A 25,419-nucleotide genomic window follows, 5' to 3' on the forward strand; every position below is an offset into this window, starting at 1 on the left:
AAATCACGTTTTCTTTTACATCACATGGATGGCCGGGTGTGTGTGTGTGGCTTACCTGAGGAACACATGGCCCTAGGATCCACTATGAGAAGAAGGCGAGCCGGCGGAGGCAGTGTGATGCTTTGGGCAATGTTCTGCTGGGAAACCTTGGGTCCTCCATCCATGTGGATGTTACTTTGACACGCTCCACCTACCTAAGCATTGCTGAGACCATGTTCAGCCTTTCATGGAAACGGTATTCTGGCGGCTGTGGCTCTTCCAGCAGGATAATGCTCCTGACACAAAGCACAAACGCTTCAGGAATGGTTTGAGGAGCACAACGAGTTTGAGGCGTTGACTCGGCCTCCAGATTCCCCAGATCTCAATCCAATCGAGCATCTGTGGGATGAGCTGAACAAACAAGTCTGATCCATGGAGGCTCCATCTGGCAACCTACAGGACTTAAATGATCTGCTGCTATCATCTTGGTGCCAGATACCACAGCACACCTTCAGGGGTCTAGTGGAGTCCATGCCTCGATGGGTCAGTGTATAACAGCAATTCACCTAACTGAGGTAAGTATATATGCTCTAAACACTATATTTCTCCACATATTATATTTAGTTTGAATATCCCATAAACAACTTATCATACACACAACGGATAACAAGTGGCAATGCCTTCCCTAACCCTGTAGACCTTTACACTACAGCCAAAGTTACTCCCATAACAGGCTATTATGCAATTAGTTGGTCTGCTGTCAATAGCAAGACAGGCCAAGATATTTTATCTCATGAAACCATTTTTAATCTGACCTTTGAAAAAAGGAGGAACTATCATGCTCTTTACCACAGATGTATTTGGGTGTCTTTGATGTGTCCTTTAATCCATGATTATATCCATAGTTTCACTCAGACAGAGGTGGTTGTCCTCACACTGTCCTTGTTTCAACCTCCTCTTTTTGCATCCTCTGTGCCATCTGTGATCAGTGACATTACATCATCCAAAAAACTTCAATGATTTGAGTTTTGTAACAGTTATGGGTGTGTGTCTCATTATGGTGTGTGCACCTAAAGCAAATTTAATTATTTGCCCGAGTAGAATACAGACAAAGTCAATGCAAAGATGCAAATAGAGGCAAATCCGCACCAGGCGAAGCTAATGATGCAAAATGGGCGATGCAAATGTCGCAACTACCTCAATCGTATCTTCCGTGCAAATAGAAAAATTTAAACTTGAGCGGAAAATGTACATGTCGCGTTGGCACACAAACCAATCAGTAAAAAGGTTATTGACACATTATCAAACTGGGCATCAGTCCTTCTGAAGCACAGACTGTAAAACAATATGGACGTAGTGTCCGTGACGTCCCCCGTGGGTTTCTGAAGCCTAAAGTTGACCTTTTCCATCTTGGCAGCGCGTCAACATAGGTCACTCCTGGATAACAGAAAATGGGCAGAGGCGGGGATGTGGGTGGAGGTAAGGTGACTGGTTTTCTAAAACCACGCCCGACTAGCTTAACCATAGGGCAATCCACCTGTCACTCAACTGGCCACGCCCTTAATTATTCAGAACATTAAGGCTTAATATAATTTAATGTAGCCCTACTTATTTTAAACGGATTAGATATTAAAAAAATTCACTCGCTTCACAGTGGTCATGAAAGGCATAATTAGCTATAGAGACCAAAACTACAATTTGTACCAGGCTATAAACACTCTCTAGCGGCCAGTCGTTGAATCGCAGTTTAAGTCACTTATCACTTGTCCTCAAGAGCGCTGGAAGCGAAGAGTTTGTGTGCTCCTCTGGATGGTACTGTGAACCCAGATATGTCAGCATTCGGCTTTCCACAACAGAAAGTCCATAATCTATAGCAGGGGTGGACAATTCCAGTCCTGGAGGGCCACTGTCCCACAGTGTTCATCTCTAACCCTGATCAAACTCACCTGCCTGTAGCCATCTAGTAATCCTGAAGACATCGGTTGCGTCTGAAACCTGGAAAATGCTGCCTTCGGAGAACACATTTCAAAACAGGAAGGCATGTGTTAAAATTTTTGAACGTTTTTGGCATGTGTCAAACTGCCAAACTGCTGAAATCACGTGACATTGGGGATTCGAATCATTGATTGATTCACTGAGTCATGACCGTTTGAATCTTTATTTGAGGAACACGGAAGAGAAGACAATGCTGAATAATGTCGTAGTTTTTGTTATTTTTGGACCCAAATGTATTTTGGATGCTTCAAGAGACTCTAATTAACCCACTGATGTCTCATATGGACTACTGTGATGATGTTTTTATTCCCTTTCTGGACATGGACAGTATAGTGTGCATACACTTGCATACGCTCTCGGACTAAATATAAAATATCTTAAACTGTGTGTGAAGATGAACGGAGGTCTTACGGGTGTGGAACGACATTAGGGGAAGGAGTTAATGACATACATTTTATTTTTGGGTGAACTAACCCTTTAACAAAGAGGAGGTCATTAGAAAAATGTAGGTAACATACTGTTGTTTCAAATGAAGTACAGCCCATCATTCTTGATCACATGGTACACAATGGCCTTAGCTTACTTCACCCTGGCCTAAAAAGATCAAATTTGAGCTCCATTAGAGGCAAGTCTGCTAACTATTCACAATACTTTTACGTTGCAGTAAATTGCATTACTGGATAAAATAGTTTATAAAAAGCGAGGGAACTTCTCAACGAATGTGGCTATATATGACAATGGTGTAGCCGGCTCCTGGAGGTCCTAATCAAAGTTAACCACCTGTGTTTTTCTAGTTATCCTGAAGACCTTTATTAGCTTGCTCAGGTTTGTTTGATCAGGGTTGGAGGTAAACTCTCCAGGGCAATATTTGAGGAACCCTGCTTTACACCGGTTCTTGGATCATATGACACTGCACACTTGATAGCTTTTTCTAAATGATCTTGAGGAGGCCTGTCAGGGGGAAGAAACCACCTTGTGCTATTGTGTGGGACAATGTCAGTTTCCATCATCCAGAGCTGGTTTGGGAATGGTTTTAGGATCTTGTTCAGTTCATGACCCTGTCTCTCACCATATTAACTTTCCTCAACCCATTGAGGAACACTTCTCTGCTTGGAGGTGGAAGGGGAATGATGGCGATCCCATGTCACCCTCCTTCACGTCATAGATTAGGCTGGCAATGACAACTACAAAGAAATGTCAAGCATGAATAATCATGCCTGAAGGTTTTTCCTATTCAGTGAGGATTTTACTGTCATATTAACTAATATATGCCAAATGTTAAAGACAGGCTCGATTGTTAACTTGTTTGAGATTTACAATCTACAGTAAATGCAATGTTTTACAATGCAACCACTGTACTGTTGTAATGCATATGTGAATTTCTTTTAATGTGTTTTATAATCATATTTGTTGTATAAATATTTGTATTATATGTCAGTTTAGTTGGATAATATAAAGATTGTTTGATTCAAATATCCCAAAAAAACTAGAACAGTGTTATATATTTTGTTGACTTGTGTACTTACATTATCCCAAATGTTTCCAAGAATGTTTAAATCCAGAGAAATAAGTGATTTTAATCAGGACACGGACCGATGACATCATTCCCGCGTATTTCCGGTTTTATTTTGTAGTAACCATGGAAACACCAAAGCCGCTTTAATATCTGATGTGTTTTATTAGACAGAGAGAGAGCAACTGTTTGGATCATTGATGGACAGAAACGAATGATTATTCTCCAGCTCAACACAGTTAGTCTTATTGTTTAAATCTGGTGTTCTTGATTTACCGCACAGAGTACCATGTTTTACCGCCTAATATCCATCTCTCACTGCAGTGTGAACAAGTGTCTCATAGTAGTGCCGAGTGAACGCACAGAGTAGCATTATAACATCACTCTCAACACACTCAGATGTGTGTGATAAGATAAAGCAGCGCTGCGTTCCGCTCCACCCTGCATCATACTACAGTAACGCTCATTAATCTGTAATGCATTCGCTCATGAATATGATTTCTGCCCGAATCCCATTGGATTATTTTCCACCGGCTGTAGAGGTGAAGACAACAACTCCCATGATTCCCAAAAAATCAAGCTGTCATCAAGCTACACCTTTGTTTTGAATGCGTGACCTCTAGTGGTGAAAATTACATATTGCGCTTTTAAAGTGTAATCTCTATTCTGATGACTTTGTAATACAGTACATTACCATCTATTTAGCACCATGGGTGATATGAAACATAAAACAAAAAAATGTTTGATTTGAAAAATGACCACTTGTGCAAATAGTACCAAAATCATTTTAAAAATGATATAAACAAACAGAATTCTCACATACACATCTTCTTACCCATGAGTGTAGGGTACAATCGGGCTAAAGCCACACCAGCTGGAAAATATGCCCACTACTCCAGGGGTCTCCAGTCTAAACACACTTAACAATGGTGGTGGTTGAGGAGATTCTCCCCTTCAATGTAAAGCGCTTTGAGTGCCTTGAAAAGCGCTATATAAATCAAACACATTATTATTATTAATTAAGGTGTTCATAGTATAAAAGGTAAGTGTGTTGGAACTGATGTCTGTAAGAAGGACCTACTTCCATAGCGTATGATTACATCGCACTTGTATTCTTCAGTTATTTAAAAAAAACGTTGATTTAAAGGCACAGTATGTAAGTTTTGCCACTAGAGGGCTCTTATTAAAGGCGTAGCTTGATGAAACCGTGAATGAGCGTGGGATCATGGGAGTTGTAGTCTTGACTCTTCACCTCCACAGCCGATGGAAAGGACTCCGACGGACTCGGGCAGAAATCATGTTCATGAATGAGTGAATGTATTAAAGTTTTATTAGCGTTACGGTGGTATGAAGCAGGACGTGCGAGAGCCCTTGAGAGCGAATGCTAATGAGAGAGACCTGCGCCAAACACCGTCTCTGAGCTTTTATTCTGCTTATGCTGCAGTCGCCGCTTCCGCACTTTTCTTGTGTGTGTGGGGGAACGCAGTGCTGTTTTACACGCTTAAAACAATCATACTAAACACATTTGAGTGTGTTGAGTCGTTATAACGTTACTCTGTGTTCGCTCCGCAGCTGCTATGAGATCTAGATCGATATTAGAATATCGTATTAATAAACACAGGATGACTAAATGACATTTGAACATGTATGATGGAGAAAGCTCTCTCTGATTATGCTGTTAGCCTCTTGATAAAATAGTGTCGTCTCTGAGGTAAAAACGTTACTCGCTGTGAATCAAGAAAACAAGATTCAAGCAATAAGACTAACCGTGTTGAGCTGCAATAATCAGTTTTCTGCTGATCGTCTGTCTAATAAAACACACTATATTAATGCGCCTTTGGTGTATTTATGGTTTCTACAACACTCAAGGGTAGCGTGGATATGACGTCATTAACACTGGGTAAAATAGAGGATTTCTCTGGATTTAAACATTGCTGGAAACATTTAGGTCAACAAAATATATAACATTGTTCTAGTGGTTTTAGGATATTTCAATCTATAAAATTTTTACATATTGTTCCTTTAATTTCCTTGGACAAAACAAAAAAAGACCCCCATCAAGACCTCAAATATATATGTTAGTTTTATAGATTATCAATTGCTACATAAATCTATACATAAACTTAAATATTAGATCAAATTAGCGTGGAATCAACTGTGCAATGCTTCACGTGATTGTGTCAAGAAACTTTCCTAAACAAATTGTCTAAAAATGTCCACATGCATAGAAACGTGTGTGTTTAGGAAAGAGCTGTGGTAAGTTGTGTCAACTAGTGTTTTAAAGGAGATCCGGCAGTCTCAGACCGGAAGCCTAGGGTGAGATTATAACCTCTGCGGTCACCTTTAACCCTGCTGTTCCCCACATGCTGGATTCAAATCCGGCCTGCATCATGTCATGCATTACTTTCAATCAATGACAAAGACCAATTTTCGTTTACTTTCGTTAATATACAAGTAGTATAACATGCTACAACCACAATCCCGTTGCAAGGTAACTCAGCAGTACACAGACCAATAGATGAGATTGAAGAATATAAAAGCCCCTGGGAAGATCATGCGGGAGTAGGCATCAATGGCGTGAGTGTTTTGGATGATACGGAAGCCGCGGAGGGTCTTCTTTTTGGCTGCCGTGGCCTCGTTTGCCAAAGACAGGCACACCACCATGTGTTCCTGTTTATCTGCAGTTTCTTCCGAGGAGACGGGAGTCTGTGTGTATCCTGCCAGGCCATTGGCATCAGGCTTAAGGTACGCGTCGTCCAGCATCATAGTCTTTGTGTGAGATATGTCACATGTGCAGGGTAAAGGCTAAAACGGATAAACACAAACACTTACGTTACCATTCAGAAAACTTTTAACTTGGCTGCAGGGTGCAAATGATGTGGGTGTGGTAACTTAGGCTTGAATTAGACAAACAGGTCTATGACCTAAATTTACATGTAACTTTTGAACAAGAGGAAAGTCCTATACTCCTGAAAACCATAGAGAGCCATTGGGGTATATTTCTGCCCCGCTCATTTCACATGATGACGTTACCTTCATAGTTGAACTAAAACATTTGGTGATGCTGCTTTTAGCCGTTATGCTCCTCAGTCACCACTGGAACAACCTTCCAGAGAACATAAGATGTGCTGAAAACATTAATAGTTTTAAATATAAATTAAAAACTTATCTTTTTAGTCCTGTAAAATCTCATCATTTTTGTTTGTTTGTTTTGCTTTGTTTTTAATATTGTATTTCATTTTTCATAATTGGATTTGATAAACTACTGTTATGTATCTTGATAGGTTTATTTTACTTTTTATTTGTTATTTACTCAATTAAATTTGTATTAATTGAGTTCTTTGTCAAGCACTTTGAATTGCATTAACTTGTTTGGAAAGGTGCTATATAAATAAAAATTGCTTGCTTGCTCACATAAACATCTCTCCAGACTAAGACGATATTAGTCCACTTCAGATGTGTGTCTACTACATTAGGTCAGTAACTAGTTGGCATGACTGTTCTTCGTATCAAATGAATGAGTATTAGTTCTGTTCTGTTGTGTTTGTTTTATGTTTGTTCTAAGAATAGACATGACCATTTTTTTCCTCACTGGTATTCCTTCATTTAAAAAACATTCAGACACAATAACTACTACATGGGCATTGATCTGTGTGTTTGGTGTGTGTAATAAAGCCTGTCAATCATCATTAGAGCGCCACCCCTAGGCTCAATAACGCAAAGACATTAGAACTCTGATAAATCGAATATTAAGCTTACAAAATGGTTATCATAATTTCCCACAGTAAAGTAACCAACCAACCAACCAACCATAAACTAGCTCTACAACCCAGAATCTGCCCTACCTAAATGTATGGCCAAGAGCCACTACTAATGCTATACACCTTATAAAAACAATAACCTAAATACAATATACAACCGTAATTGTCGGGCCAACTTAATAAAGATACACAATAAAGGCAAGAAGCAGTAGTGAAAATGACTGTTAGCAAAATAAGGAGATCATGTGAATATAATTGAAAATCATTTATGCATTTACCTTCTCTCTTAACTTGCGTTCGGTCCCATCATGCACTGTGGTCAAGTAGTTCACGGCAGCATACTCAAGTACCGACAAAAAGACAAAGACGAAGCTGACCCACAGGTAAATGTCCACGGCTTTGATGTAGGAGACTCTGGGCATGGAGGCGTTCACTCCAGTGATGATGGTGGACATGGTGAGCACCGTCGTAATGCCTACAGGAAATCACACTGAAAATCTCCCACAAATAGTACGTCTCTATTTCAACTTCACAACAAATACCCATTTTGAATTTTAATGATGTGGCTTTTTCTTTCTTTCATCTGCACTGTGGTATTTTTTATTGCAGTGGCAACTGATTTGACAGGCAATGACTGCAACAGTTGCAACGGCAGATCTGATTTAAATACAGAGAAATTAATAAACACTCTTTGCACACCAGGGTGGTTGGTTGGAGACACAAAAGCAAACCCTCTCCCCTTCAAATCCACACTCGTAGTTAAAATTGTTAAATTAGGCAGTCCCAAATATTAAATAGGCTATTCTTGATTTTAGCACAACAATGTCAGATTATACATTAGAATATCTAGAACTATGCAAGCGTTAAAGGGTTACTTCAGCGATTTAACATTATGCTTTGCATCAGTGGAAACACCGTAATAATCATACTTTCCCCCCTCATATCCTCCTGAGACGAGATAATTATGCATTTTATTAATGGAAAAAATCCTCCGCAAATATCATAATTTTACCTCATCGGAGGGATTTTTGGCCAGAGCATAGACTGTACAAAAATATGGATGTAGTGTCCGTGACGTCACCCATTGGATTCTGAAGAGCAGTTTTGAAGCGTAAAGTAGAGACGAGCTGGCCGTCGCCATCTTGGTAGCGCGTCACAGAAAATGGGCAAAAAGGCGTGATGTGGGCGGAGCTTATGTGACGCATTGTCTAACAGACAGCAGACAAATGGCTATCCACCTGTCAATCAAAGTGGCCACGCCCTTAGTTATGCAGAACTTTAAGGCTTTATATAATGTAAACGAATGAGTTATAAAAAAATTCACCCCCTCACAGTCGTCATGAAGGGCAAAATTAGCCGTATAGACCAAAACCACAATTTGTACCAGACTGTAAACATGTTTTTTTTTCTGCTGTAAAGTTGGGCATTTTAACATGAGACTCAATGAGATTCTGCTCCTCCTGGAGCCGCTCTAGTGGCCAGTCGATGAACTGCAGTTTAGGTCACTTCTGTATCGGCTTCAACAGAAACTGGGGGAGGTGACGCTTGGGCCAGAGGCTAAAGACTACAGCCAGTAGGAGTTAGTTCTGCATGTTATCAAGGGTTGGGATCTCACTCACAGAATGTAAATGCGCACAGCCGCGCTCGGCTCGGGCATCCAGAACGGAGCAGTGCGAAGCAAAGTGAGTGTTTCAACTTTTCAAATAATTCCTTTTAAAGTTAAGCTTCCAAAGGCATGAACTGAAAACGCTCCAGACTGAACACGCGCTGTAAACGACGGCCACACTCGCGCTTACCTCAGCTCTCCTGATGAATGCTGATTATTACTATGAAAATCAAAATGATGGTGGTGGTGCCGCAGTGGGCAAGTGATAACCAGTAGCCGTGGCTTTGGGGGTGGCCTTGTTGGGCAGTGAAGCAAGTGCATTGTGGGAATTGTTGTCTTTCATCCACATGAGACAAAAATACATTTCTCAGTCTAGAAGGCACCAAATTCAAAAATAATTTCACATTTCTACTACATAAATGATCCAGTTTGAATACACAATCATCTTCCCAGTGCTGAAGTACTCCTTTAATCAACAGGAACTGATTGTGAAATCCTTGACACATTTAAAGGGGGGGTGAAATGCTGTTTCATGCATACTGATCTTTTTACACTGTTAAAGACTTGGAATCCCATACTAAACATAGACAAAGTTTCAAAAGTTAAGGTGGACGTTTGATGGGAGTATTTCTTTGTCAAAAATACTACTTCCGGTTAGTCATAAGTTTCGGCAAGTTTTTTGCGATCATGCGTCCCCTTTGACGTTAATGGGGGCGGAATTTCCTTGTATGGGCCTTACGGACAATTCTACCGGAAGCGCGTGAGAGAGAGCGAGGGAGAGAGCGAAAGCAACAGCCTACGCCCATCAAAGCGCTGGCTCGTAGGATGCGCTGCACAGGTGATGTGCACATAACAATGTCACCAAAAAAGTGCGTTTTGGTTGCCAGACCAAGACAGTCCTGCACAGATTCGCCAAAAACCCCGCGTTAAGGCAACAGTGGATGTAATTTGCTTTTCCGGATCAGCAACTGAGTTGCGCGAATGTTTATATCTGTTCGCTGCATTTCGGTGCCGACTGTTTCATAAACAAGGCCCAGCTCGACGCCGGATTTTCCCAATCGCCTAATGCTGAATGATGGAGCAGTCCCAACGATAGAAGGGTGAGTGAGACTGCTTCAAATGTCTGTGTTTTTTTTAGTCCGCTTACTGTCTACACAAACCACGCGTAAACACACACACACACGTGCACAACTGCACTTCCCACATGTACACCTTCAAAGACAAAAATACGACGATATAATTCAAGTATAAATATGTAAATAACACAAGCCGCTAAGCATATTATATAGTTAGTGTATAACTTGTACCACATACAGACGTCCTGCTCTAGTCGTTTTTGCTGCTGCTCCTGTTCAACTGCAGCCTCTGGGTCTGATTCCGGATCATAGATGTATGGCTGTATCTGATTAAAAGCCATATTTTTATTTTGAATAAAGTTTTTTTCCCGCTGTTAGGGATGACGCACTCGACTCAACACAATAGCAGCAGCGAGCACACGTCATTATTTAGCTCCGCTCACACGACACGCCCCCACCCGCTCGGCTTTTTTCGGAAAGACTCGGAACAGCGCATCTTTCTTATATAATTATTAAAAAAATAAAGACTTTTCGGAGATATGCAGGATGCAATGCTACTCTATAGGTACTCAAGATTGACATGACACTGACTGAAACTGAGTGTTTCACCTCCCCTTTAAGCATTGAGTTTCTAAACGGCACTGGTTTCACCTAGAGAGACTCTGGCAGGAACAGCTCGTCGGTCGATCCAGAAGGACACCCATGACAACATGACCATCAGAGTGGCGGGAAAATACGTCTGAAGCAGGAAGAAGAAGATATGACGACGCAGAGTGAAGTTGATGTACAGACGATTGTACCAACCTGTAGGAGACAGAGCATAGGTAGATGAAATTAAATGCAAAGAAGGAGAAATATATTCTGAAATGTCACACACTGATTCTCTATTCATTACAGCTCCTGTTAGTGGGCGAACATTTTGTCCTCAATATTAATGTGTTGCTGTGAGCCCACTGCTGTGATTGGCTGACATCTTTGCATATGAAATGGCTAGTGTTACATGTGTACATTTACACTTTTAGCACATTTTTACTATTACAGCTCTCAACTAATGGCGAAAAGTGTTAATTGTAGCATTATATTCAGATCTGTGGCATTATATTCAGATCTATGGCATTATATTCAGATCGTGAAAGGTTGCAGTGAGGATCATTGTAGCCGATCACAGACATGTTGAGCTCATGAATGCTGTGATCTCGTCATTACAACTCGATTTCTGCTCACTAACGAATGCTTTCCTCATAACTAACAGTGCAAACACAATGTCAATAAGAGATTCGTTGATTATTACGGGAGTTTTGTCACGAGTCCAGAACTCAGTCTCTGATAAACTCGCTCTGTTTGATTGACAGCTCCAGCGATTGTTCTTTGATCGCTTTCTATATATGATTTAAAGGTGGGGTAAGTGTTATTTCGTAACCGTTTTAGAAAAAGGACTCGGGCCGAGTGAAAATAACAAACTTGTAGCCAATCAGCAGGTAAGGGGCGTGTCTACTAATGATGGTGAGGAGCGCTCGCTCTCGCTCTGTGCACGTCATTATTCAAAACACACGAGTCACACATGACGGACATTAGCCGAGAACTACCCTAACATATGCTGCTTTTGCTTGAATATGCCCGTGTGTCATGTTCGCTTGTTTGTCTATTTGCGATCATATTGTGGCTCACTTCAGCGATGATAAAGACCCGTTCATTTCCACACTGTATGGAGCATCTAAATCTCCTCACTGTCTGTGTCAAGATCAGCTCACAAAATGTGTGATTTATATAACCCTTATCCGGTCATAATTGTAATATGGTCGTTAGTTGGACTGTGCTTGTGTACTATAGTTGTTGATGAGAACGGTTTGTGTTTTTGTGATCGCTATAACTCTAATCTGGTCATAATTGTAATATGTTGTTAGCTTCACTATTGTGCTTGTGTACTATCGAGTTGTTCATGAGAACGGTTTGTGTTTTTGTGATGAAAGGGGTGACTTTTTTTGTTGAATATTCGACCTGGATTAGTAACAGATTCTGCCATAGTTGTTGCCTGGGTTAGGCATGTGTGGGGCAGGGCTATTAAAATAGGGCCGAGACCTTTTTGGGGGTTGGGGAGTTTGTTTTGGTGATTTGAAATATCAACAACAGTTACCAGAAAGCACTTACCCCACCTTTAATCACAGTTTAAATAACAGATTATTTTCATCCTAAGAGAAACTGTGAAGTTGAGCGTTTAGTCACTGGTTTGATTTACTGACACAGACAAAGAACATCTGACTGTACATGAATCATTACATCTCAGAAATTACTGGTCTCAGATCAGGCATTATTAACACGGTGTCTGACATGTTGTGGCGTTACTGTCGAGTCTTGTATAAGAAAAGTCTGGTTGCAAAGCCTGCGCCTAAACTGTGACAGATTTCCCAAAGAATCCGCAGTGAAATGTAGCGAACACAAATAAATAAAGCTCAACTGAGACGTTCACATTGATGAAAATAAATAAGCACATTCCTAGCATTAGGATCCTTTGGAAGGGAATGTTATTTGTAGTCCATCCTGTATCGCTCTTCTCTCCTCGTCATCTCACTAACACTCCAGTGGGCGGGGCTAAAGTTTTGATTATCGCATTATAAATGTGTCTATAAAGTGCATGCGAAAACAAGCCACTGATGACAAAATAAAAATTAAGGGATTTAAATGTAAGTCAGAATCTGGTTTAGTAGTTATTTGAAAGTTGCTCAAATCGGATGGCATTTAAACAGTTTTGACCTATATGCAAACTAATAAGTCATAAGGGTGCAAAGCGACAGCACGTTATGCACTAGCAGACAGCCTGTATGTTTTGAAACTGAAACCTGTAGTTTACTCTTTAAAAACACCCGCGTGCACCTGTGCTGCTGTAGAAGGCCAGTCTGGACGTGGTGTGAAACTTCTGAATGAGGAACTGAGACAGAGAGATCTTGTCATCCGTGCTCAGCGATTCATCTCCACTCTTCCAGTAGAGCATCAGGTCTTCATCAGTGTAAGCATCTGCACACACAGCAGATGAACGAATGTTTGCAGAGACTCTGATGTGATACTAGACTTCAGTGTCAGGAGAACTGTACGTCACTCACAGCTCTCCAGCTCTAACGTGCAGGTCTGCGTGTCCAGCGGGAACCGACTGAAGTCCATGTTACATGCTGAAGTTACAGTCACCCTGACACATCGAAAAAACACACTCGAGCAGGGTTGTGACAGCAGAATAAAAACTACAGCTGTGCAAGCATGCAGGTTCAGGTTTGCAAGGCATTGTCCAAGCATTCGTGTTTGTCTACTTGTGTAAAGTATTTGTTGTTCTAACCTGAGGCTGTAGAGCACGTGTCCATCAGGGTAGACCCTGATCATGATGTTCTCCGTGGTGGTGTCATGGATGAAGGATCGTTTGGAATGAACAAAGAACACATCAGGAACCCAGATTTTTTTCACCAATCGACCATCAAAAGTCATGCTTTTATTGGTTTTACTGGGAAAGGACAGTCTCTCATCCTTCCAGTAATGTCTCAGGTACAGGGTCATGGTGAAGTCCTGTATGAAAAGCACAACATGGATTGAATTTTCAACCTCATTGAGTATAATACATGTACAAAATAGCTGCAAGCAGCAATTAAGGGGCCAAGCACAAAGAAGGTACAATAAGTCATGCAAGCATGGCTCATCAGAGCAACTGCAACAATGAGCAAATTACAAGCATATGAAGATGATTTTAGGCAAATGACTGGAAAATCACAATTAGAGTCACTAGTATTGATTTAATGGTTTATCACTTTCAACCAATAGGGGGCGCTGTGACCAAATTGACCTGGTGTGGTCGGAGTGAGGTGAGAATGACCAATGCAAAGTTTGGTCTCTAAGTGCTAAAGCGCAGAGATACAGCCTCAAGGGTTGCTTTGGCATCATGTCATCAATTTTGTTGATGCGGTATATGAAAGCGGTTTTGTCGATCAATGCGAGGTCCAAAACTTTTTACCGGCATGGTGTAAAGATGATACGATTTGAATTTGAAAAAAAAAATTAAAAAATCTGACAAATTGTCAAACAGGAGTTTTTAAAGAAAATCAAAATGGCGGACAATGTCAAAAAATTTCAGACGAGGCATGACCCAAGGAATCTATTAAATAAGTTTTATTACAATAGGATAATGAAATAAAATGTTATTAGCACTTTTGAAATGTAATTATAACTCTGCGAAACTTTTTGAGTACTTTCATGGAAAAGTGCCAAAGACACTTATCGAGTTTTCTAACGATATGCTAATGCTATATAAAATATAGCCTTTTACGTCAAAACTCAAAAACGGTGACACCCAAAATGGCCGCTATGTGGGAAAATTTGGTCTCGTTCGACTTGGCATCCAGAACCTAATCATAACCAATAATCTTTGTCAAAATCATTTGCATGTTTTTCGAGAAAGCTTTGGCAAATCAACTCCAATTCCATAACTTTTTGTCGGCATGGTCATGATCAGGTTCAATTTTCATGAAAATCGGAGTAATGGCCTAGGAGGAGTTAGAAAAAGGTTTTGTTTTAAAAAAAAGTCAAAATGGCAGAACAATTTTCATGACTGAAAATTATGCCATGGGGTGTAAACAAATCATTTTGAGCCAAGGAAATTTTGTTTCGTACGGTTAAAATGGTATTAGCATAAATGTGAGTGTAGATTTGGACAGTTGGACTTGGGTTAGAGCGATTGGGTTAGAGACTCCAAATTTGCTGTGGTGACGTTTCAGAATGTCCTCTATCTGTGTGCCAAATTTCCTAACATTCCTGCAAGCGGTTCTCTGGGTTGCAATAAACTCAAGAGCAGAAGAAGAAGAAGAAAGGGAAGAATAATAATGTCACAATTCACCAGTGTGAGTGCCCGTGATCACCACCAGAGGGCACTCCATCCCGGACTGTCACTCCATCACAAACTACATTACCCATAATCCTTTCCCCGGACTCATTAGCACTCACTGTTTACACCTGTGTCTCATCACCTCATCACCTCTGCCTATATAGCCTGGTTATCTCTGTAATTCATTGCGAAGTCTTGTTTAATGTCACAACTGCATTTCTGAGCGATGTATCTTGGTCTTTGATTTCTTGCCTTTTCCTTCTGTTTTGTTTGCCTTTTCGGACTGCTTGCCTTTGTATGACCTTTTGCGTGTTTTATGGACTACGACTTTGGATAACCCTTCAATAAATACTGCATTTGGATCTTCAACCCAACCTTCTGTCTCAGAGCGGTTCGTTACAAATAAGAACGCCAATGGATACAATAGGTGCCTATGGTGCTTGGCCCATAAATGCTTTCTCCTATCCCATCTTAGTGTGCAGATTAAGCTAGTAAGCCATTCTTAGGTTAACTGTGTCTGTGGCAGAACTTGTACTTATGTTTGAGCACCCTTTTGAGAAACAGAAATCAGGCTTTTATGGCCCTTATAGTCATATCTCAATGAGATCTTTATAACAGTATAGCAGATTCTTACATAAAATGCATACAAATACCAGTTTTAACTCTATACGTCCCAATAATATGTCTTAGCAAGAGGTTATGATTTTAGTTTTATGATGCTAAAACAAGTAGATTGTGTGCAACATGTTTGGCTTTGCTTATCATTTTAGGCCTTTGGTTAAGGAGTAACAACATTATGAAGTACATGTGCAGTAACTGACACTGCTTTCATGTGGCTGAATATATGATGTCCAGATGAGCATTAATATTCAATAACTATTGTCAGTTATTCTTCATGCATGGTTCTACACTGTATCAGTATTATTTCAAAGAGTGACCCAGAATTGTTTGGTATATATAAGACTGGCTGGAATGGCAGTGGTCTTGTTACTAATACTGTACCATCAGATCATGTGATCTCAACCATGACAAAGGATGAATAAGAGAGAATAAAATACAATTATTGTAGAATAAAACAGCCTAGTTCACATTTAACAATGCAGATATACCATTGATGTGCTCACAAAACAAATTTGCTAAAAAAAGAGGCTTTTATGCAAGGTGTTGACATACATTTCCAACCTGCTTAAACCCTTGTGAAATATTCCCATCTGTTGGCATTACTGAGGGATGTCAGCACTTCTACCAGCCTTCATCAAGCCGGATGGACTGCACGTTCTGATTGGCTTATTCCCGGTGATGTCACTGGGTAAACCTCATGGATTATTCTCTACGTGACTCGTAGTGTATTATGTAAGATCAAATCCACGCTCACTCGTAAACATCGGCACTGATATGATAAATCAAGTCATTTTTAGACACATCTCTGATGCTTTCAGGAGGAAGGTTAATCACAAACTCTGATATCCATATATAATCCATGCAGTCCCCCTGATGACATTTGGACTTCAAATAGCCTACTTTAACATGAATAGGAATCACATTCTCATTACAGTAATGGGCAGAAATGATACATTATTTCAACTGTAAAGTATGCATTAGTTTAATTATACTGAGTTTTTTTTTTTTTTTTACATTTTTTTTTTAGCTTATAATGACGATGCAAAATGAATGCACAAAAAAATATATATATATTATGAAATTACTATGTCTTGCATTATCATGAACAATTCATAATGATTATTTCTTACCATATCGACTTCTGAGATGCTGTCCAAACTCTCCACCTGTACATCCACACCCACTGGCACTGCTGGACCTGAGGAAAACACAACTGAATAAGTTTAAAGGTTTTACATTTAAAGGACTATTCAAAATCAGGAACTATTTATACATGGCATAAATGAGAACATAGAAACAAGAAATCAAAGGCACTCAAGTTATTAAATACAGCCTTTAATAATGTAATTAGTACTAAGATTTAACATTATTGACATGTTATGGCTAAGAGCATTCATCAGGGTTTGGATGTCAGAAGTATTATACAGTTGTGGTCAGAATTATTGGCACTCTTGGTAAATATGATCAGAGATGCCTAAAAAAGAAATCTGCATTGATTATCCTTTTAATCTTTCATGTAATCTAACCTTTCATTTAAGTAAAACTTTAAAGTGGGGGGAAATTTTCATTATAAAATAACTGTTTTTTGACACAATTATTGGCACAGCTTTCATTTTTGTTTGAGTAAAATACATCAAAGTAGTATATCCCTATTCATATATATGTTTTTTAGCACATTCATATGAGCATGACATTTTCAGACCATGACTTCCTGTTCCACAGGAGTATAAATATGAAGAAACACCAAGCCACAATTATTCATTCATTCATTACAATCAGTAAAACTACTCATTACCAATATAGTTCTGATGTGCAGCAAAATACTGTTGAGCTTCACAAAATAGAAAGTAAAGAGCTAAGCATTGCATTGGAAACCCCATTTCCAGCATCAGGGCAATAATTAAGAAGTTCAATGTTCTGAATCTGCTTGGAAGAGGACGCGTGTGTGTGTGTGTGTGTGTGTGTGTGTGTGTGTGTGTGTGTGTGTGTGTGTGTGTGTGTGTGTGTGTGTGTGTGTCGTCCTAATGCACGAGAGGAGGAGAGTTAGAGTGGACAAAGACTCTCCGAGATTACAGCTGGAGAAGTGCCGAGATTAGTTGAGTCTTGGGGTCAGAAAGAATAAAAAAAATGATCAAACAGCGCCAACATCACCACATGTTGTTTGGGAGGTTTGAAGAAAAATCCTCCTCGCTCATCCAGAAACAAACTCCAGCAGATCCAGTTCAGACACAACTGGAGCTTCAGACGGATCTGGTTCTGTGGTCACATGACACAAAAAGAGCTTTTTGGCACAAACACACCAGATGGAATCAAAATCCTATTTTTTTGCTGGAGGTCCTGGACATGGCCGTCCCATTTGCTGACCTGAACCCTTTAGAGAATGAGTGATGAATTGATCAGAAAAGCTGAGAATCTGGAGAGATTCTGTGTGATGGATTGTCAAGCACTCATTTGCTAGAGAAATGAACTAGAATTAATAGCACATGTACCATTAAAAAAAAAACTTAATCTGTCTCCACCTAGTGTCAGCCTCAGACATCACACTCACACACCAATGGCTGGCGGTCCAATACATAAGAGACACAAAAGTAAAAACACTCAAAAGTTTTTCAGTTTTGAAGTAGCCACTTAGGGATGTCTGGAAGACGTGTTTGTCATATTCTTTAAAGGGTTAGTTCAGCCAAAAATGAAATGTCTGTCATTAACTCCTCACCCTAATGTCGTTCCACACCCGTAAAACCTCCGTTCATCTTCACACACAGTTTAAGATATTTTATATTTAGTCCGAGAGCGTATGCGAGTGTATGCACACTATACTGTCCATGTCCAGAAAGGGAATAAAAACATCATCACAGTAGTCCATATGAGACATCAGTGGGTTAATTAGAGTCTCTTGAAGCATCCAAAATACATTTGGGTCCAAAAATAACAAAAACTACGACTTTATTCAGCACTGTCTTCTCTTCCGTGTTTGTTTTCAATCCTCGGATAAAGATTTGAACGGTTATGAATCAGCGAATCGATTCATAATTCCGAATCATGAATCAATACACTGATTCATAACCGTTCTAATCTTTATTTGAGGTCATTAATGACATCAATTTTATTTTTGGGTGAACTAACCCTTTAACGGTCCGTCTGGAAACAAAAAGACCTTTCACGTAATAATTGCCCTCTTGAGAATTGACTAGATGTTCAGTTTAAAACCCCCACAGGGATCCATGTTCAGGTTGTGAATTAAACCTGAATTGAACTGACTGCTGTGATAATGAAGACAGAGAAATATTCTAAAGAAGTAAGAAGCAAAACCAATGTGTAAATTAGAAAAGCCTTCACAGGAATATCACGTGATTGAACATCCCAATGGGTTCTGCTGGTTCAATTAACACGAAGAGTAACTCCCAACCATCCAGACCTCAAATCTCTGCACTATGAGGCTTATATTAGAAGTGTGGACTCCAGATGTCAGCAGTTTTTGCTAAATATGTGATAGCTAGTGACCCAGATGTGACATGGGAAAGGATTGTGTTGAATGTTTGCAGAGGAGACCAAGACAGACACTTAACCGTAATTCAAAGTGACATGAAGTGTGTCAGAGTCCAAACCTTATAACACATCATGCCTGGGTGTTTCCAAATCTCACAAGTTATTATTATCGGTTTAAAACTATGAACATCTAAACAAAGACTTACCACAGTTAGGGACTGTTGAAATTTTTACATAATAAATATTTGGTTACACTTTATTTTAGGGTCCAGTTCTCACTATTAACTAGTTGCTTATTATCATGCATATTACAGTAAATTAGCTAATTAAAAAGCTTGCATTAATGCCTTATTCTGCATGATCATGTTCTATATCCCTTAAAGGGGGGGTGAAACACTCAGTTTCAGTCAGTGTCATGTCAATCTTGAGTACCTATAGAGTAGCATTGCATCCTGCATATCTCCGAAAAGTCTTTTTTTTTTTTATAATTATATAAGAAAGATGCGCTGTTCCGAGTCTTTCCGAACAAAGCCGAGCGGGTGGGGGCGTGTCGTGTGAGCGGAGCTAAATAATGACGTGTGCGCGCTGCTGCTATTGTGTTGAGTCGAGTGCCTCGTAAAGCTGTGTCATCCCTAACAGCGGGAAAAAAACTTTATTCAAAATAAAAATATGGCTTTTAATCAGATACAGCCATACATCTATGATCCGGAATCAGACCCAGAGGCTGCAGTTGAACAGGAGCAGCAGCAAAAACGACTAGAGCAGGACGTCTATATGTGGTACAAGTTATACACTAACTATATAATATGCTTAGCGGCTTGTGTTATTTACATATTTATACTTGAATTATATCGTCGTATTTTTGTCTTTGAAGGTGTACATGTGGGAAGTGCAGTTGTGCACGTGTGTGTGTGTGTTTACGTGTGGTTTGTGTAGACAGTAAGCGGACTGGTTTTGCACGGCAGGCTAGTGTTTACATAGAAAGACACGGAATAGTAGCGCATTTGAATGAAGAAGCGCGCTTATTTAGTTCAACATATTTCCCCCCTCTTTGTGTATTGTTGTTTGGAGTGCTTTTACAATACACAAACATAAAGTTACACATATAGTGGCCAGCTAAACAAATGTACACGCACTACACATCGCATGCTCCATTGATCAATTAACTATACGTGATCATGTTTGGGCTACTTGATGAGCATAGGCAAAAACACAGACATTTGAAGCAGTCTCACTCACCGCCTGCGGTTCTAACGTTGGGACCTTTATCGTTGGGACTGCTCCATCCTTCAGCATTAGGCGATCCGAAAATCCGGCGTCGAGCTGGGCCTTGTTTATGAAACAGTCGGCACCGAAATGCAGCAAACAGATATAAACATTCGTGCAACTCAGTTGCTGATCCGGAAAAGCAAATTCCATCCACTGTTGCCTTAACGCGGGGTTTTTGGGGAATCTGTGCAGGACTGTCTTGGTCTGGCAACCAAAAACGCACTTTTTTGATGTCATTGTTATGTGTACATCACCTGTCCAGCATCCTACGAGCCAGCGCTTTGATGGGCGTAGGCTGTTACTTTCGCTCTCTCCCTCTCTCTCTCTCACGCGCTTCCGGTAGAATTGTCCGTAAGGCCCATACAAGGAAATTCCGCCCCCATTAACGTCAAAGGGGACGCATGATCTCAAAAAACTTGCCGAAACTTATGACTAACCGGAAGTAGTATTTTTGACAAAGAAATACTCCCATCAAACGTCCACCTTAACTTTTGAAACTTTGTCCATGTTTAGTATGGGATTCCAAGTCTTTAACAGTGTAAAAAGATCAGTATGCATGAAACAGCATTTCACCCCCCCTTTAATCAAACCCAATACCTAAACTTAATAACTACATTACTAACTATTAATAAGCAGTAAATAGGAGTTTATTGAGGTGAATGTGTTCCCCATACTAAAGTATTAACACAATTTTAAATTGTTGGTTCATAAAAACATAAACCATTTCTATATTTACTGTATGAAATGTCAATTTATTGAAATACACAGAACTAACTACAAGGAATCACTTTCCCGGATTTTTAAAAAGTTACTGTACTTGTTTCCCAAGAAGACGACAGTGTTAGTGAAGAGCTTGAAATGCAAAACGAGACACACTGTGTGTGAAGAAAACAGAGAACTCAAGATAATCCCTCGATGCTGAAGAAAATCCGTTCTGTCAAATTACTGAGGTGTGAAAATATTTGAGGTGTTTGTATTTGGGATAATTAAAATACAAGTGTAACAACAATCCACAGAAGGCAGGTGTAGATGAACCCAAGTACCGTTTATTCCAAAAAAAAAAGAAACGATGCAAAATAAACAAAAACTTGGCTTGAACACATGAACAGACACTCACTATAGCGGGTTACACAAACAATACTCGACCAGGAACAAGACAAACATAAAGGCTGAAATACACAAGCGCTGAATCCGAAAACACCCTCTTTATAAACCTCTGTCCACTAACACAGTTCACTTGAAGGAGTGGATGAAAACTAGCCTGACGCGGTCATACTCAATTCTAGTCAGAATATATACGAATTGCCCGACCTAAAAATGTTGTGGGCGGGGCTAAGTTCGGCTGGCATCCAGGCTAGATGAGCTTGCTACTACTGCTAGCAGCAAATTGTCCGTGCTCATTTTTGTGGTTTAATTTCAGATGTTTTATCAGGTTACTTGTATTATATTTACTGGGTTTTGTACCTCCTCTTGATATTAATGCAGAACAAAGCATGCAGTTTGCAATGTTGTTGTCATATATTTTGAAGTATTTCTACACCCCTTGTGTCTGCTGCTGCCGCCGTTCCGTCTCTGTGCACGGAAAGTCTGTCAGTTATGTCTCGAGTTATCAGTCTTTGGTTTCGGGGGTATTTTTTAACGAGTACGAGTAAAAGTACACAAGCTTGATATCAGGCCCGATACCTCGGTCGGTGCATCCCTAATGATTATGATGCAACAAGAGTAGATGTTTGCATTTGTTCATAAAACTGACATTACTCAGTTGTGGGGTATAAATATTATATAAATAATGAGAATGACCGAGCACATGTCTGGAAGAATGAGCCAAAATTACAGTTGAGAGTGAGAAGCTAGAACATACTCCAAAATATTCACATGGATCGCTTGTGTGAAGATAAAATGTGTAGATATCCTAATGTTGAGTCCACTAGGCTGAAAACTTTCCATCGGGATTAACAGGAATGAATATCTGCAATGTTGCTGGTTGAGAGCTTCAATCATTCTAATATGCTGATTTATTAGCAATGTTGGAAACAGTTTTTATTCTGTATTATATTTTTTATAACCTGTGATACTTTTTTCAGGATTAATTGTTGAATAAAAAGTTAAAAAAAGAACAGCATTTATTTAAAATACAAATATTTTGTAACAATATAGAATACGAATAAAGAAATGCTGTTCTTTTAAATGTTTTATTCATCAATAAATCCTAAAAAAAAATATCACAGGTTATTAAAAATATTATGCAGCATAAAAACTGTTTCCAACATTAATAACTGAGAATCAAATCGGCATATTAAAATGATTTCTGAAGGATCATGTGACACTGAAACATCACAATTGCTACAATAAAAATATATTTGTTTTGCATATTTACTAATTTAGAATTAATTAATATGCAAAAAAGGCACATTTCCACTTATGACCAAACAAAATGTTTATATTTATGCTATACATTTCCTATTAAATTCCTGTTAAATTTACTAATTGGAATATTTCAAAAATTTCCCAGATTAAGTTCCCATTGAAACTTTCTGGAAATTTACCAGATACTTTCCACCCCTTTTGCAACCCTAGGGTCAAATGTAAAGTTTGTTGTATCGGCACATAAATTGATGTTCTCATACAATAAATATTTTATTTTTAAAAAAAGAATGCAAATAAAGAAATTACAATCAGTGTGAATTGATAATTTAATAACACACACACACATTACCTGCAAATGCTGGTCTCATAGTGAAGTCATGATCATCAACACGCAGCAGATGGTCCGATTTCACCTCATGTGTCTTGGTTTCATCCAACATCTTCTTGAAAAGTGGACTGCAAAACAAGAACATCTCAGCACGTCAATGCAAGCTCACACAGAGACGCCTCAGTGATGAAGTTCATGACTATGCCGAGACAGTACACAGGCAAAAAGGGGTGTCTCCTTTTTAACCAGTCTCCAGGCTTTAAAAATACAATAAAGATATAGAATTAGGTGCAGTAGACATTTTTTTAATGCACATTAGAATATATTACCACTATTAAAAATACATAATGGGACTTTGGCAGAAATATTATACACCCACACCCCCAAACAGTAATTGTGTTAATTATTAATATTTCTCAAGATTTTTTTGTTGTTGTTGTTGTTGTTGTTGTATTACCACTTACTGTATCTTAAAGTCTTGACTAGCCAAAAAAATCTACAAGAAAACCTTGTTGAACTTACTGTAAAACAATTTGATGCATAATGGTTTATGAAAAAGCATAAAAGGACACATACAAATATTAAGCCCTTATTTTCCCTGGACTAATAATAATAAGTCTGATATATTCAACACCAACATTTCTGGAAAAAAAAATACTAGTCCTAACATATAAAAACACAAGTTTTTGTATTTAGACCTTTGACACAAAATCGTGTTGTTGCTGAAGTACAGCCTAGCACTGCTCCCAACTTACAGTAAGTTTGACTTCATCTCATAGTTTAAAAAAAGGACACTTACTTTCCGTGTTTGAGATGCTGTACGGATGTTCTCCTGACGCCGTGCTTCATCTTCCCGCACTGACAGCACACCCTCACGCACAACAAAAGAAAAGCAGCTTTTATAAAGTGAGGCATTGTGGAGGAAAGATTAGCCGGTCACCCGCAGTGGAGAGCATCGCGCCGCACCATCTTCAGCCGTTCACTCAGAATGAAGCTCGTTCCTCGGCGTCGCGCTGCTGAACGCGGGAGATCAACGCGCGCTCTGATTGGCCGAATCCATCGATTCATCGAGGTGTTTCATCGTTACTAGTTACATGCAACGGCGTTACCTAATTTAATTACAAAATAAATGTAACCGTAATCCATTATTACAGTCAATAATTAAAAAAAACATGTAATTACAAAAAAAAAAATTCAGGTCTCCATTTTAAAATTTTCTAGTGATTCGATCACATCTAAATTTTTCAGTTGGCCAAAATGAATTTCTGTGAATTGATGCAATTTAATTCACAGAAATTCAATTTGGCCAAATAAAAAAATGTAGATGTGATCAGTCACTTGAATATTTTCAATTGGAGACCTGATTTTTTTTTACAGTGTATGAAAATGTTAACGATTACAAACATCTGAATATTTTCTGCAAAAAGCTAGGATACATGTTGAATAATATTTATTTGTTGCCTGTTTTTTGATGTGCTCGATGTCTGTTGCCGTTTAGTAAAGCGATGCTATTCTGATGATTTATTCTGAACCTCTTGAAATTAAATCAAACCACATTGCTGCTGAAAGCTTTAAAGGTGCAGCGTGTAGGGACAGGGTCCAGAAGGGAGCACAATCTCATTGAGCCCCATGTTAAAATTCCCAATTTTACAGCAGAAAAAAACATGTTTACAGCCTGGTACAAATTGTGGTTTTGGTCTATACGGCTAATTTTGACCTTCATGACAACTGTGAGGGGGGTGAATTTTTTTATAACTCATTCGTTTGCGTTATATAAAGCCTTAAAGTTCTGCATGATTAACTTTGAGTGACAGGTGGATAGCCATTTAACCGCTGTCTATGGTCATTGCGTCACCTAAGCTTCGCCCACATCCAGCCTTTTTGCCCATTTTCTGTTATCCGGGCGTGACACGCGATGACTCGCTCACAAGATGGCGACGCCCAGCTCGCCCATACTTTAAGCTTCAGAACGGCACATCGAAATCCAATGAGTGACGTCACGGACACTACGTCCATATTTTTTTAAGGTCTATGTTCAAAAGTGAGGAGTGAGCGGGTCTAATGCACAACCTCAACACTAGATGGTGCTAAAATTACACAGTGGACCTTTAAGGCTTGTTCACACTGGGACAATTATCAGGCACATGGTCTTGAAGGGTTGGTCAATTGCACAGTGATTTTTAATTCCTCAAAAAAAGCAACCCTCCAACGATGCTCCTGAACACACCTGGTTAGCAGCCCATTATGATATTTAAACAATGTGGAGCTGGACGTGAAAATGAGCAAAAAACATGCGTTGAGTCTGGCGCCACATTGCACCATGTGTATGATAGGGGCAATAATGTTTTCCCTTAGCCTCCGTTGCCTTTGGCTTTTGGCTTGCTTATTTGGGGACAATAAATATTCAACTATATTACTGATCTGCCCGCATTGACACTATATGACAAATAAACAGAGCTAGACGACAGCATCACTGTTTTCTCCAGAGACTATCCACCCAAATCAAAATCTGTTGCATTATTTTCCTGGTATCACTGTAAAGCTGCTTTGAAACAATCCG

At 39.4% G+C, this 25,419-nt stretch overlaps 1 protein-coding gene across 5 annotated transcripts; it reads right to left on the minus strand.

Annotated features, from left to right (window-relative positions):
- Positions 1-5,638: 5,638 nt before the first annotated feature.
- On the minus strand, positions 5,639-23,860 carry gabrr2b (gamma-aminobutyric acid type A receptor subunit rho2b). 5 transcript variants are annotated; one of them, XM_067416774.1, is made up of 9 exons: positions 23,659-23,860; positions 22,881-22,987; positions 16,540-16,607; positions 13,256-13,479; positions 13,029-13,111; positions 12,802-12,942; positions 10,582-10,734; positions 7,527-7,723; positions 5,640-6,292 (listed from the first exon to the last, which is right to left on the minus strand). In XM_067416774.1, exons 1-9 carry the CDS (start codon positions 23,772-23,774, stop codon positions 5,984-5,986), a joined length of 1,398 nt encoding a protein of 465 aa, XP_067272875.1. In that variant the 5' UTR covers positions 23,775-23,860; the 3' UTR covers positions 5,640-5,983. The 5 variants fall into 5 exon arrangements, 4 of the variants coding, with proteins under 4 accessions (XP_067272877.1, XP_067272874.1, XP_067272875.1 ...); XR_010898010.1 differs by adding an exon at positions 6,521-6,615 and having other exon boundaries at positions 6,154-6,292; positions 13,029-13,479; XM_067416775.1 differs by adding an exon at positions 6,521-6,593 and having other exon boundaries at positions 6,154-6,292; positions 13,029-13,479.
- Positions 23,861-25,419: the final 1,559 nt, after the last annotated feature.

This window comes from Pseudorasbora parva, chromosome 15 (assembly GCF_024679245.1).
Source record: "Pseudorasbora parva isolate DD20220531a chromosome 15, ASM2467924v1, whole genome shotgun sequence".
NCBI lineage: Eukaryota > Metazoa > Chordata > Actinopteri > Cypriniformes > Gobionidae > Pseudorasbora > Pseudorasbora parva.

Coding starts and splice junctions, on each gene's coding strand:
- gabrr2b (XM_067416773.1), bottom strand. CDS start 23,774: ATGCCTCACTTTATAAAAGCTGCTTTTCTTTTGTTGTGCGTGAGGGTG. Junction 16,608..22,880: donor TATGAGACCAGCATTTGCAG/GTAATGTGTGTG, acceptor TGTTTTCCTCAG/GTCCAGCAGTGCCAGTGGGT. Junction 6,293..7,526: donor AACGCAAGTTAAGAGAGAAG/GTAAATGCATAA, acceptor TATCCGTTTTAG/CCTTTACCCTGCACATGTGA.